This window comes from Macaca mulatta, chromosome 20, assembly GCF_049350105.2.
Source record: "Macaca mulatta isolate MMU2019108-1 chromosome 20, T2T-MMU8v2.0, whole genome shotgun sequence".
NCBI lineage: Eukaryota > Metazoa > Chordata > Mammalia > Primates > Cercopithecidae > Macaca > Macaca mulatta.
The window spans coordinates 65064835-65080309 of NC_133425.1; the positions used below are offsets into that span (position 1 = coordinate 65064835).

At 39.8% G+C, this 15475-nt stretch overlaps 1 protein-coding gene across 8 annotated transcripts in view; it reads left to right on the forward strand.

Moving 5' to 3' along the window:
* Positions 1–15475, forward strand: part of CYB5B (cytochrome b5 type B) — a 112961-nt gene that overhangs the window by 19083 nt on the left and 78403 nt on the right. For 2 of the 8 annotated variants that reach the window (NM_001194167.3, XM_077983717.1), the window contains 2 exon segments: positions 4481–4609; positions 5443–5472. In NM_001194167.3, the coding sequence (NP_001181096.1) occupies positions 4481–4609; positions 5443–5472 (159 nt within the window). 8 annotated transcript variants of the gene reach the window in all.

Sequence of the window (15475 nt, forward strand, 5' to 3'; positions counted from 1 at the left end):
TCAGAAAATAATAATGCTTTTTCAAAGATTGAATTTTTGGTAAATGTTTATATTTTGGCTAGCTTAAGTTTTCCCCTTTCTCTGCCTTTCATTTCTAGAGTCACCAGAAGGAAAATGTAAAACATTTTTAAAATGGCTCTTTGCCTGTAAATCATCCAGCACACACCCTTCATTTTTTCTAGTTTCAGGCATAAAGGGAAACCTGGCTCAGATAAGAATGATCCTTGCTGTATGCTGAGAGGCTCATATATCTTTCTTTTTAAATTATTATTTTTTATTTTTTAATATGTATGTATTGTATTTTTAATTTTTTTAGACACAGGGTCTCGTTCCGTTGCCCAGGCTGCAGTGCAGTGGCGCCACAGCCTTGAATTCCTTGGCTCCTGGGTGATCCTCCTAATTCCGCTTCCTGAGTAGCCAGGACTACAGGCCACCATGCCTGGATAATTTTTAAATTTAAATTTTTTTTTTTGTGGAGAACGGGGTCTTGCTTGGTTGCCCAGGTTGGTTTTGAATTCCTGGCCTCAAGCAATCATCCCGCCTTGGCCTCCCAAAGTGTTGGGATTACAGGTGTGAACCATTGTGCCTAGCTATCTTTTTTTTTTTTTCTTTTTTTTAATTCTGAGAGGCTCTAGCTCAAACACAAGTTAGCAGGTTAAAGGCTACTCCAAGTTCTGGCAGAGCTAATCTTTACTGCTTCGTCTTCAAAAAATAGAGGTTTGTAACTCTTTATTTATTTATTTATTTATTTTGTGACAGAGCTTCACTCTGTTGCCCAGGCTGGAGTGCAATGGCGCGATCGTGGCTCACTAGCAACCTTCACCTCCCAGGTTCAAGTGGTTTTCCGGAATAGTTGGGATTACAGGCGAGTGCCAGCATGCCCAGCTAATTTTTGTACTTTTAGTAGAGACAGGGTTTCACCACGTTGGCCGGACTGGTCTCAGACTCCTGGCCTCAAGTGATCTGTCCTCTTCAGCCTCCCAAAGTGCTGGGATTATAGGCGTGAGCCATGGCACTTGGTCTTGTAACTCCTTTTTGGACTTCCTTCAAAGTGAAGGTCTTTGCCCATGAGCTCTTTGACATCATCTGGTGTCCACTGGTAATGCGTCAGCTCCAAAACTTTCTACTTTGTCTTGGAAGATTTGCTGGTGTCTGTGGGCATGGGCATGGCTGCTCTGGTTATTTGCTCCTGCCTCATTTCTTATTGGTCAGTTGCCATTATCTTGGCCCAGAATCACAGTAAATTCTCTGAAGCCCAAATATGTTGAGGAAATACCAGGATACAGAGCTCATTCAGGGTGGATCTAATGTGAGTAGTTTGATAACTTGCTGCAGGATAGGCTTAAAACCAGAGGGTCGGCTGGGCGCAGTGTAATCCCAGCACTTTAGGAGGCCAAGGCGGGTGGATCACCTGAGGTCAGGAGTTTGAGACCAGCCTGGCCAATGCGGTGAAACTCTGTCTCTACTAAAAACACAAAAATTAGCCGGGCATGGTGGCAGGCACCTGTAATCCCAGCTACTTGGGAGGCTGAGGCAGGAGAATCGCTTGAACTTGGGAGGCGGAGGTTGCAGTGAGCCGAGATGGTGCCATTGCATTCCAGCCTGGGCGACAGAGCTAGACTCCGTCTCAAAACAAACAAACAAACAACAACAGAAAACAGAGGGTCAGTGGAAATAGGACCTTGGTTGCAACAATGCCTGAATATGTCATGTTGACCCATTCACAAGTAATCATAGGGATGACATTTGTTATATTTCCTTTCATCATGCCTGAGAGCATAGTGGGAGGAAGTGGTGATATTTTTATCCTCTGGGTTGTCGATGTAATATTCTCATGTCAAGAAAATACTTTTTGGGAATGTAATTTCCATTTTCACTGAAGGCTCTGCTTCAAATTAGGACTTAACTGTTCAGAAACTTGCTCCTGGGTGAGCTTCTTGTCGCTCTGTACCAGGGTGAACATGTAGTGGCAGATCATGTCTGAGAAGAAGGAGATGATAAATATGGGCAGGACCATCCAGTGGCTGATGCTGGAGTTGAACAGTAGCTCCTTCACTGAGAGCTGGTCTGGCTTCTCCTGGGGTGCTGGGGCTCTTTGAGTTCTCCTCGATGCCTTCTCATGCTCCCTCAGCCTGGGTATTATCTTGACCTAAGACTGGCCAGGACCCTGCTACAGCCTTGGGCCTAGTGCACTGATTTCAGCTCCTCCAGCTGGGCTGCCAGTGGCCCACAGCAGCCCTCTATCCATTTGATTTTCACTCACTATGTCTGGAAACTATGGAGTTCTAAACAGAAACCAAGAGCTCCCTGACATCTTTTTGCTTGTTCTAAGCCATCTCTATTAAGATCACATTTTAGAGTGAAAGTTATTAAACCAAAGAATTTTGTTTGATCACTCTGACCCCCACGTGCTTCAGTGAAAAAAAAAGCAGGCTATAAAACATTATGTACTATATGAATTCACTTTGTGAGAACACAAAACACTTCTATTTATTACTGCCTACCACACAAAATAGTAAGGATTCAATAAAACATTGTAGACTAATGGCTGAAATGATTGAAAGAATACACAGGAAATGAAATTTTATGCACCAAATTGTTAACTGGACTTATTTCTGTTCCAGGACTCTAGTTGATTATTCTTTTTTCCAGATTTACCACAGTGAATATATAATTTTTACTTGATATTTTTAAAAAGTGTTGTGATTTCTCTTTTTTATAAGTGGCGAGAGATTGATGAAAGTGAAAGTACTTTCTAGAAAGAACTGTGTAGCAAGTCATAAATTCAGTCATTCCCTGAAATGCCGTAATCTACTACAGAGCTTTGTTGTCCTTTTACTTTGAAAGGTAACACAATAGTTGGGATGTGTCAAAATGAAAAAATATCGTTCATAGTTTAGATATATAGAACAAATTGGGACATAATTCCAGAACTGATGACTTAGTTCCACAACAAAGAACACACCACACCTGAGAGTTTCAGATATAATAACAAATGAATGGTGGCTGTCTTACTCTTGCTTTAAAATAGCATTCTTAAATACTAGGATGTGAGACCCACTCATTGGGTGGAGACCTTTTAGGAGATAAAAATAGAAGTTATCCTTATCCTCAGGGAGCTCATTGGCTAGTGACTGTGACTGGGAAGTAACATTTACAGTTTATTTATTTTTTATTTTATTTTATTTTATTTTATTTTTTGAGATGGAGTCTCGCTCTGTCGCCTAGGCTGGAGTGCAGTGCCTCCAGCGTGGGCAACAAGAGTGAAACTCCGTCTCAAAAAACAAACAAACAAAACACAATTTCAGAAGAGTATGTGGTTAAGTCTTCCTTCTACCCTATCTCCCAGCCACTAGGTTCTTTCACCATTTCTAGAGATATTTTATGCAGGGGTATAAATATGCATATATGTATCTATATTTAAAAATCGTAGATGGTGTTATATTATGCTCTTCTGGAGTACAAAGTGTTCTATATGCTTATCTCATTTAATATGTACAATAGTTGTCAAGACAGGTACTCTTACTAACATTTCCATTTTACAAGTAAGGAACCAAAGACATCTCAATTTCTTAATAACTTGTGCAGGGTCACATAGCTGATAGTTATAGAATCTGCTTCCTGAGGCACTACTTTATATAGTTAACTTATCTATTTCTTCACTATTTTGAGTCAGAGTCTCGCTCTTTTGCCCAGGCTGGAGTGCAGTGGCGTGATCTTGGCGCACTGCAACCTCCCCCTCCCAGGTTTAAGCAATTCTCCTACCTCGGCCTCCTGAGTAGCTGGGACTACAGGCACCCGCCACCACCATGCCTGGCACTTTTTGTATTTTTAGTACAGGCAGGGTTTCACCAAGTTGACCAGGCTGGTCTCGAACTCCTGACCTCAAGTGATCAGCCCGTCTTGGCCTCCCTAAGTGCTGGGATTACAGGCATGAGCCACCACGCCTGGCCTAGTTAACTTTTTAATTTGAAACAATTTCAAGTTACAGAAAAGTTGCAAGAATATAATAAAGAATTGCATATACCCTTTGCCTGGAGTCCTCAGTCAGGTTTCTGCAGTTATCTTAATAATATTGGCAAAAGGAACCAACCTAGGATTGCACATTGTTCCCAGTTGTTATGTCTCTCTAGCCTCCTTCAATCTGGAACAATTTCTTCACTCTTTCTTTTACTTTCTCATGATGGTGGTATCTTTAGAGATCACAGGCCAGACCTGTCCAGAGAGATTTTGTAGAATATTTCTAAATTTGTGGTTGTCCTAGGTGTCCTCACAGTAATCCCCATATTATGCATTTTTGACCACAGTATCACAGAAGTTATGCTATGTTCTTCCCATTGCCTCTTACCGGGCAGCACACAGTGTCAATTTGTTCTATTATTTCTAATAAAGGGAGAAAGGAAGAAAGGGGTATGGGAAAGTAACTTGTTGGTTTGCTTTTTAGAGAACCCTCAGTTCAGTAAATATATTTTCCTTGTAGCACCCTGGAGGAGAAGAGGTTCTGCTGGAACAAGCTGGTGTAGATGCAAGTGAAAGCTTTGAAGATGTAGGACACTCCTCTGATGCCAGAGAAATGCTAAAGCAGTACTATATTGGTGATATCCATCCGGTAAGAACTATCAGTGCTAGCAACCCTTATGCAGAGAAAACTACTCAATAGCTGCAGAACAGGATGAAGAAATGAATTATTGGCCGGGTGTGGTGGCTCACACCTGTCATCCCAGTACTTTGGGAGGCCAAGGCAGGTGGATCACTTGAGGTCAGGAGTTCGAGACCAACCTGGCCAACATGGTGAAACCCTGCCTCTACTAAAAAATACAAAAATTAGCCGGGTGTGGTGGGGCACCCTTGTAATTCCATCTACTTGGGAAGCTGAGGCATGAGAATTGCTTGAACCTGGGAGGCAGAGGTTGAAGTGTGCCAAGATTGCACCACTGCACTCCAGCCTGGGCGATAGAGCAAGACTCTGTCTCAAAAAAAAAAAAAAAAAAAAAAGATGGAAATTCATTCAACCTAGCCATCAGGCTAAATTTTCTCCAAAATTATCCAGTCTTATTGTGTTAGGATATAGCTTCTTTGCCAGGTAGCACATGTAGTATCTCTAAAAAGCTAAGGGAACTGATTGTGGATTATTTTTATGTGTTGATTTATTATTGTAACGCAGTTAATAATACCTCTACCTAAAATAGTGGTTTGCTTGTTTTTGCAAGCTCCTTGCTAACGGTAGTAATTATGGACTTTTAAAACTGTCTGTATATACCATGCTAACAAGGGACCGTGATATGCTCAGAGTAGGGGTATCTTTCTATGATCCTCAAGTCTCCCAGGGAATTCACTATCACCAGAATATAGTCTCATATTCCAAAGTTAGAAACAAGCATATAATGAGAATTCATTTGGATATGTCTTAAAATATTATTTGTTTTCCTTTTTTTTTAACAGAGTGACCTTAAACCTGAAAATGGTAGTAAGGTAAGAAGTCATCGGTTTGTCTTCTGTGCTTATATTTCTGTTTATTCAAGTAGAACTGCTTTTTGAAACATTTTTTCTTAACAAGAGAAGTTACAAAGTATTTCCTTTTTCCCCAAGCAAAAATCCTATTTTTCAGGAATTTGGACTTGGTGTCATCTCAGGAAAAAAAGAATAGCTGAGTCTTGAACAGCAGGAAACATTTTGCTAATGCTTCTATATGCTTTTTTTTTTAAAAAAAAAAACTGAAACTCAGCCGGGCATGGTGGCTCACATCTGTAATCCCAGCACTTTGGGGGGCCGAGGTGGGCAGATCACAAGGTCAGGAGATTGAGACCATGGTGAAACCCCGTCTCTACTAAAAATACAAAAAATGAGCTGGGCGCTGTGGCAGGTGCCTATAGTCCCAGCCACTCAGGAGGCTGAGGCAGGAGAATGGCATGAACCCGGTAGGTGGAGCTTGCAGTGAGCCGAGATTGCGCCACTGCACTCCAGCCTGGGCGACAGAGCGAGACTCCGTCTCAAAAAAAAAAAAAAACCAAAAAAACCCTGAAACTCCAAAGCTATGCCTTGTGTGGTTTTGAAAGACATTAGTTTATGGGTTCAGTTATAGAAAAATACCTTACTTTTACATTATGTAGAACAAATGATAATAATTGTTTCTGTGTTGGAAAAAAATAATTTCAAAGTTGTTTTGTTTCTTATAGTTTATCTTCTTTATCTGTAACACAGAGGCCTTTCTGTACTTATTTTCCAAATTTAATTCTTTTATCCTGTAGGCTCAAATAGGCTCACACCCTTCCCGGTTACTTAGTAATACAGCGAAAACAAAAGACTAAGTATTTGAGTGTTTGAAAACTTTAATGTGTACTGCATTGCATACCAGGAAGAAAATATGGAACCATTTTCTGCCTCCCACATGCTAGGTGGTTCATTTCCCTTCTTCCCTAACACTTTTCCTTAATTTCTGTCCTTCAGATAGCTGTTACACAGCACTCTAATTTAAAGGGACAGCAGTTTAGGTGCCACCTAGAACATAGGAAAGTGATGCTGCCTTCCTCCCCTTTTTCTCCTCCTTGCTGCTTGCTTCCCATTCCTCATTGAGCTGGAATTACTGAATAGGTTTGACACAGCAATTAAAGTTGGCCTAGACACAAGAATTCTATTAACTCAAGAGATTGCTTGCTTAACAGTGTCTGCCATCTGTTGCCCTGCAATCCAGAGTGTTTGTGTAAAGTAACTCTTCCATCTTGCTAGACTGCTACTCTGAACTATTGAATTGTTTCTGAAGGGGGAATGAAATGGTTCTTAAAACACTTTGTAACAACTGTTGGTTGTTTGTCCTCTCCTCCTAACACATGTATTATCCATTCTTGAATCCTTTAAAAAAAAATATTAAATAGTTCAAAACAGTATTCTATAAAAAGTTTCCTCCTATCTCCAGCTCTCAGTGTCTTAGTTCCCCTTCCCTGGAGGTAAGCAGCCATCATTTTTTGTTGTTGCTTACTCTTAATAACTTGTGTTATTATGGTAAAATTTGAACTACGCATGGCCTTGATATGTATATCGAACATGTCCAGAAAATACCACTCTCAGAGGTCAACATCTGATTCAAGGGATATAGGAGCCATAACACATTTCTGCACAGCAACTATGAGAGCATCTTTTATATTAAAACAATAGAAAAAATATGCTTGCAATTACAATGTCTAGAAGTCTACAAATTGCTTCTTGTTGCTGTTTTTCTTTCTTGGTAGTATAGTTAGGACCATTCTTAGGAATGCAGAACAATGTTCCCCAAATTCTGTTCTTGCATCACCTCCATTGGAATCCCTTGGCATGTACATGAAAATATATAGGAAATGTTTATTTCTTGGGCTTCCACTCCTACTGATTTGGAATCTCTGGAGATGGGGTTTAGGAATTTGCAGTTTAAGTAATCTAGGTGATAAGTAGGTAGCTAAGCCCAAACTTTTTGCTGAATGATATGCCCATCTTTTCATTTGAAAACTTAGGAAAATTTAATTCTCTTCAGTGATAAGCATTGTCTGCCTTCTATAGGCCAAAGAATTAGAAATTTCTCAGTTGAATTAAAACTATTGAGCCATCCAGGTGCAGTGGCTCACGCCTGTAATCCCTACACTTTGGGAGGCTGAGATGGGAGGATCGCTTGAGCCCAGCAGTTGGAGACCAGCCTGGGCAACATGGTGAGACCCTGTCTCTATTTTTAAAAAATCATAAAATTAGCTGTGCATGGTAATGTGTGCCTCCAGTCCCAGCTACTGGGGAGGCTGAGGCTGGAGGATAGCTTGAGCCCAGGAATTTGAGGCTGCAGTATGCCATGGTAACACCATTGCACTTCCATCTGGGTCACACAGCATGACCCCATCTCAAAAAAAACAAAACAAAACAAAAAAACCAAAACAACTATTGAACCTTAGATTTTTTTGTAAGAAATATAGAAAAAGCATTTAAGCTCACCGAGTTCTGTAATAATTTAGAAGTCTCCAAATGTAGTTTAGCCCCTATCTGGGTTAAAAAGTGACTAAAGGCAGTGTTTTCAATCCAGTTTTCCTCATGTCACTGTACTCAAGGGCCATGTCTTCATCAAGTAAAGAGTCTGGCTGTTGTGTCTCTAGTCACTCTGCTCTACTCTAGACAGACCAGGCAAGAAAGGCCTTTTGGAACATTTTCAAGACCACCTACTTAGGTTTTTATAGAGCGAATATTCCAACCTGACTTCAGTTCCAGGAATAAATTCTTGATCTCTCACATTTATTTCTTACAGAGGTTTAAATAGGCACTTGGTGTCTAGGATGTAGCTGTCTCTTTTCTTCATATTTTATCTCTGGTTTAACCATTCATCATTAAGAAATGGAAGTGGAGTTCATTTCATTGGTTACCTTCCTTTCTCTTGGTTCAGGGTTTCTGAATTTTTATGAAGAAGTGATTTTTAAAAGTCGAATTAAAGGTATCTTCAGCCTATGGAGGGGAGTTTTCATTTCCATTTTCCTTCTTCTCCTTTCCTCTATTTCTACCTGTCTCCTCTCCCACCTCCACAACCCCATATCTACTTCCTGTCTGAACCGCACCTTCCCTACTGCCCCCCAAGAAACACTCAAAATGCTGCTATTCCAGTGTATAAGTCAGTAACCATTCCCTAATTCTTTTAGAAAACACCTTTCATATTACTTTTATAACAGAGGTAAATAATTAATGGTCACCATTGTTTTATTGTTTGTTAGATGGATAGTACCTGAGTGGAAAGCCCAGAATTATTATACTAAAAACCTAAAGACTTAAAAACTTAAAGATCTATCAACAGATTTTTGTTTTACCTGCTTCAATCAAAAATAACTAACTAGAATTAAAAACCATTTGTCTTTGTGAATCTCTTCCTTGCTGGATTAGCCCTCATGCTGAGAGCCGTCAATCTTCTACTTATATTTGACTTAACATTTTTCTGGTCTGTTTTTGGTTATGGAAACTCACCTTAGAAACAGACTTAGTGCTCTCTGTGCCAGTTTGCCTGCCTGCTTGCCTGCTCTTTAGCAGGTAACCTATAAATATTCGTGGTCTGTGAATTCTCTCTTTTGATGATGTATTTACTTCTTGGTTAGCTGTTTTATCACTTAATCTGCCATCAGTTCAAGAGATAAAGTGCATACAAATCCTAACCTGACTAAAAAAGTGGGCACCATTTCATTCATTTATTCAATAGATATTATCTAGATAATAGTTCATCTGCTTTACTAGTCAAATCTTGTAGTCAAATAGGTCTAGTAACTTGACCAGTTCCCCATTACATTTTTTTTGAATGAGTAGTTTAAAATGTACATGGTAAAAAAACAATTTTTTTTTTTTTTTTTTTTTTTTTGAGACGGAGTCTCACTCTGTCGCCCAGGCTGGAGTGCAGTGGCCGGATCTCAGCTCACTGCAAGCTTCGCCTCCCGGGTTCACGCCATTCTCCTGCCTCAGCCTCCCGAGTAGCTGGGACTACAGGCGTCCGCCACATCGCCCGGCTAGTTTTTTTGTATTTTTTTTTTTAGTAGAGACGGGGTTTCACCATGTTAGCCAGGATGGTCTCGATCTCCTGACCTCGTGATCCACCCGTCTCGGCCTCCCAAAGTGCTGGGATTACAGGCTTGAGCCACCGCGCCCGGCCAAAAAAAAAATTTTAATAGTTCGCAAGTATACTATAAAAAATGTTGACCAGGCGCGGTGGCTCACGCCTTCAATCCCAGCACTTTGGGAGGCTGAGGCGGGCGGATCACGAGGTCAGGAGATCAAGACCATCCTGGCTAACATGGTGAAACCCCGTCTCTACCAAGAATACAAAAAAATTAGCTGGGCGTGGTGGCGATCACCTGTAGTCCCAGCTACTCGGGAGGCTGAGGCAGGAGAATGGCGTGAACCCAGGAGGTGGAGCTTGCAGTGAGCAGAGATCATGCCACTGCACTCCAGCCTGGCGAGAGAGCGAGACTCTGTCTCAAAAAAAAAAAAAGATCTTTCTCATTTTTTAAGTAGATATTTAGTATTCCATAGATGAAAGTGTTGATGTGATGACATTTGCTTTCAAAGGATTTGATCTGTTTTTTAAAACAAATAAAATTGTCTCCATAGAGGCTTAACGTGTTTTTTAAACTTCATTTTTAACTTAAGAAGCTTAACTTTTGGAATCTGGTAAATTTTACATGTTAGAAGCAGTCTATTAATTGCATTTAAAGTTATATTTTTTTCTCCCAGATGCTACTGAATTTTATTATACATACAGTTTTCTGTTATATAATGTATTATGTAACATACAGTTTACCTCTTTTATGGGAGAGAAACTAAAAAGAATATATTGTTTATAATTATGAAATATAGTTGATTATATTAAATTAAAATTTTTATTTTTAAGAATTATTTAATATCCCTTCCATACCTACTACCTAATTTATTAAAGTTTGGAATGGGATCCTGATGTCCTTTAGACAAGCAGTGATTGCTATTTACCAAAGAATTTTGTCTGGTTATTTCCTGATTTCCTGTGCGTTGTGTTGGGTTGTTTTGTTTTGTTTTGTTTTGTTTTTGGTGGGGAAAACGGAGTGTTGCTCTCTCACCCAGGTTGAAATGCAGTGGCGCGATCTCGGCTCTGCAACCTCTGCCTCCTGGGTTCAAGCGATTCTCCTCCTGCCTCAGCCTTCTGAGTACCTGGGATTACAGGCGCCCACCACCACGCCTGGCTAATTTTTGTATTTTTAGTAGAGACGGGGTTTCACCATGTTGGCCAGGCTGGTCTCGAACTCCTGACCTCAGGTGATCCGCCTGCCTTGGCCTCCCAAAGTGCTGGGATTACAGGCGTGAGCCACCAGCTACTGCGCTTGGCTTATTTCCTGTTTTTGTATAACACTTACACTTTGTAACATAATCTTTTGAAAGAAATCGTAGAATGTGATGACAAAATTACTCTTAAAAAACAAAATACCCTTTGCTGAGAGTTCTCAAGGACTAATGTCTTCTATTGGTAAAGCTCTACTTAGAAATGATGTATAGTTTTGCAAAACAAGGGATCAGAAGGGCAAGGAAACATTCTTTTCAAATCAGTCCTCCAATGTTAAATTTTTCACTTCTTAAGTCCCAATAGAGATCATCCTGTGAATGTGTTAGTTTTTTTTTCTTGAGCGAGGTGTTACATATTTTATCACAATGAGTTCTTAAGAGAGTTTATAGCAATTTGTTTTAGGAGCTGTTTTTCTATCTTTGAATTTTGCCATATCTACAGGGAATTTTTTTAATATAACCGTTCGACTCTAGGATTACATGCTTTGCAAGGCAGTAATTGTTAAATTATATTCATATCCAGAAAGAAATGGTTCTTATTGACTTGTATATTTTAGTATATTGGAACTTGATGAGAAGGCTGTCCTCAAGATCCATACCACATGACTGTGTCATAGTTGGGACTATAAAATGCTGAAATCATATACCTTCAATACTCAAACATTTTAGGTGGTAAAATGAACCTAATGTTAAAATTCATATAGTGGTAGCTCATACTGTAAGGTCCATGGTATTATGGGGGGAAAATCCTTTCCAGTTTAGAATTTGAAGCCAGAAGTTCCCAACTTGTTTTTCATAAGTTACTGGCTACAGAGATACCAAAGTGTTCCAAATTCAAAGCTACACAATCTCTACCAGGCCACCTAAATACCCATTAAATTTGCCAAAGGTGTCCTGTGGCTTAAAATCTGCTTTTTCCATGGCCGGGCGCGGTGGCTCACGCCTGTAATCCCAGCACTTTGGAAGGCCGAGGCGGGCGGATCACAAGGTCAGGAGATCGAGACCATGGTGAAACCCCGTCTCTACTAAAAATAGAAAAAAATTAGCCGGGCGCAGTGGCGGGCGCCTGTAGTCCCAGCTACTCGGGAGGCTGAGGCCGGAGAATGGCGTGAACCCGGGAGGCGGAGCTTGCAGTGAGCCGAGATTGCGCCACTGCACTCCAGCCTGGGTGACAGAGCGAGACTCCGTCTCAAAAAAAAAAAAAAAAAAAAAAAATCTGCTTTTTCCAATTTTAACTACTTAGAATCCTCTTGGAATAGCAATGTGGGAATTAAAACATAAGGTCTATATATATATATACCTCATATTTTCCTTTTAAGCTTTTGAAAGCCTAAATGTAAGCTGTATAGGTTGAAGGTATAACGCCCTGTTTTTTTTTGTTTTGTTTTGTTTTGTTTTTTGTTTTTTGTTTTTGAGACGGAGTGTCGCTCTGTTGCCCAGGCTGGAGTGCAGTGGCGTGATCTCGGCTCACTGCAACCTCTGCCTCTCGGGTTCAAGCTATTCTCCTGCCTCGGCCTCCCTGCCACCATGCCCAGCTAATTTTTTTGTATTTTTAGTAGAGATAGGGTTTCACTGTGTTAGCCAGGATGGTCTCGATCTCCTGACCTCGTGATCCGCCTGTCTTGACCTCCCAAAGTGCTGGGATTACAGGCATGAGCCACTGTGCCCGGCTGCCCTGTCTGTCTTAATGCATCATAATCATGATTCTGGTTCATTCTTTCCTACATTTCTGTCCTGATGACAAAGTATGCTCCATTCCTTAAGTGTGTGCTCTTCTGTCATGTTTTCTCATAAACAAAGTTCATCGTGAAATCCACCCCCATTGACCCCCACATCCTTTCCATGTAGTTGCCAGTTGTGACATTTCTTTGTCATTCTCTCTCTTTTTTTTTTTTTTTTTTTTTTGAGTGGAATCTCACTCTGTCACCAGGCTGGAGTGCTGTGGCCCTATCTCGGCTTGCTGCAACCTCTGCCTCCTGGGTTCAAGCAATTCTCCTGCCTCAGCCTCCTGAGTAGCTGGGATTACAGGCATGCGCTGCCACACCCAGCTAATTTTTGTATTTTTGGTAAAGACGGGGTTTCACCATGTTGGCCAGGACGATCTCAATCTCCTGACCTCATGATCCGCCCATGTTGGCCTCCCAAAGTGCTGGGATCACAGGCGTGAGCCACCACGCCCGGCCTCTTTGTCATTCTCTTAATCTTAGCAAATTGGGTCAATGCTTATGGTGCACTGACGCGATACTCTCAGATGAATATCTGGGAAATCACTCCTTTATGTAGCTGGTGGAAGAGAGAAAAATCTACCTATGGTAGTGCTTCTTCAGTCTTCCTAGACGTGAGAGAATGGTGTTTTCTTCTCTCTACCCTTTAGAAGCCTGCTCCTCTAGGTTTTGCTACAATCTCCTTGGCTTAGAAAATTGTGTTGAGATAATTGAATATGACTTTAGAATTCACATTTATTTGATCTGAGCCTTTCATTTTACAAATTAGGAAACTGATTTATAACATTGGGCCTGAAGATATTAGATATAATTTTAGTTATGAGCAGCTTTATAAAAATTCTATTAAGGTATTACAAAATATTTCCTTTTTCCCTAAAAAGTCTGTCTTTAGTGTTTATATGTATATAAATATACTTATTTATTTATTTATTTTTGAGACAGGATTTTGCTCTGTCCCCCAGGCTGGAGTACAGTGGCACAATCCTAGCTCACTACAACCTTGAACTCCTGGGCTCAGGCGATCCTCCTGCCTCAGCCTTCCCGAAGTGTTGGGATTACAGGTGTGAACCAAGTGCCTAGCCCTTACTTATTTATTTTAGTGGGGAAGAAAAGCCTTAATGAACCTTGAACTTGAGGAACCAGTTTTATTTAAATAGTTAATTTCCATGAGTTTTGAGCTAAAGTCAGAGTAGACTTAACAGCAATTTTTTTTTAGAACCTATAATACCAAAAGTCACAGCAATTTTGTTGTTTGCCAGTGTATTCTAAGCTTTTTGAAGAAAAAGAAGCATGCATATTAATTGCTTGGTAGGGGTTATGCTGGAAGAACTGTGGATTTGATTCGCTCTTGTAACTAAAGTCATAGTATTGCAATTATTACTTTCCATGCCAAAGGTTGAGAGCATTAAAATCTGGGCATGGACATAACCGGGTAGATATGCCTCAATACCTGAAGGGATAGATTAAAGTCAACTATAAACTGTACGAATTTCCCTTAAGCATCCATTAGATTTAGCCCAGTGCTTAACTGTGGAAATGAAGATTGGGGGGAGCCGTGCCTAGGGAAGGGAGGTTATGTGTTAATAGAACTTTTTTTCATTTCAGTTTAAAAATAACCGATTTGGCTTATTTCCAAATTTGACTGAGCGTCTTGGCTGCTAAGAGCTGTGCCTTCAACATCTCTTTGATTATTATGTATTTGATTAAAAGTGGGGTCACTATGGTTTGCATCTACTTGGCTGTCAGTATCCTAGAAGGGAGTGTATGCCTCTTTCTCTTTTCTTTCCTTTAATGAGTTAGACAACTTGGTCTTTTTTTTTTTTCGGCCCCAGGGATGGATTGATCTTAAAACAGGCACATTTTGCAGTACTTAGTTCAAAGAACACCATATGTTTTAAATTATTTATTGTTTAGAAATTTTTACGTTTCAGCATAGTACAGTTTTGGCTGTCTCTGTTCTCTTTCTTCAGTTGCTTATTACCTTTTTCTAAGGCTCACCTTACTTAGCAGACATCCAGGGCTTTTGATCGTAAAAGAGGCTAAAAGCTTTGAAATCTAGAGAATCTGTTTATATGAAGTATATGATTTTTACTCTAATTATAGATTAAGCATCATAATACATATATTATGCTGTGATGCTCTCATATAAGCCTTTCAAATTATCCCTTTTAAAAATAGTAACTACATTTTTTGTCTATAAATCATTGGTATTTATGTAGCTAAAGCATAAAAGACCATGAACATTTTCTTGATGGAATTCAATTATTTCTCAGCTGCTGTGGTGGAATATTTATTTTAAAAGGCAACATTATAAATTAACTTGATGCACACACTACCATCGCTACCACTCCCACCTTCTGAATCTGTAAAGTAGATAGTAACATTTGTTGTATTTTTCAAAGACTGACCTGTAACTCATTTTAATTAATTAGATCCTTACTAGACTAGCTGAAATGTCCCAGATAACAATAATCATTAAAATCTTAAAGAAGTATAGTAGTATGTTAGTATGGTTTCTTTAAAACCTTTCATTTGACATTTTTCTTGTCTACAGGCTAATTTCTTTCAGGTTTGGGGCATGTATTCATTTGCATGGCAGTGTTTTGGATATGTGAAATTAAAACTCATTTCATGGACTGCTCTAAAGTATATCGGGGCCAATGTGATTGGAAATTCTTGGAGATTATTGAAAACGGTGGTTAAGCAGAGCTAATATTCCATGTTCATACCGTGAAGTACTTCTACATTTTGCAAAGATGGTATATTGGGCAGCAGTAACCTATGCTAAAAGTGTTATTGTCCTCTGGCAGTAAGTTAGCAGGCCTTTTGTACTATACAGCTGATTAATGGAATCAGTACCTCATTTGATACTTACTTAAATTGAGTAAAAAATTTTAATAACAACCTTATTGTGATACAATTCACATACCATACAGTTCACCTATTTAAACTGTACA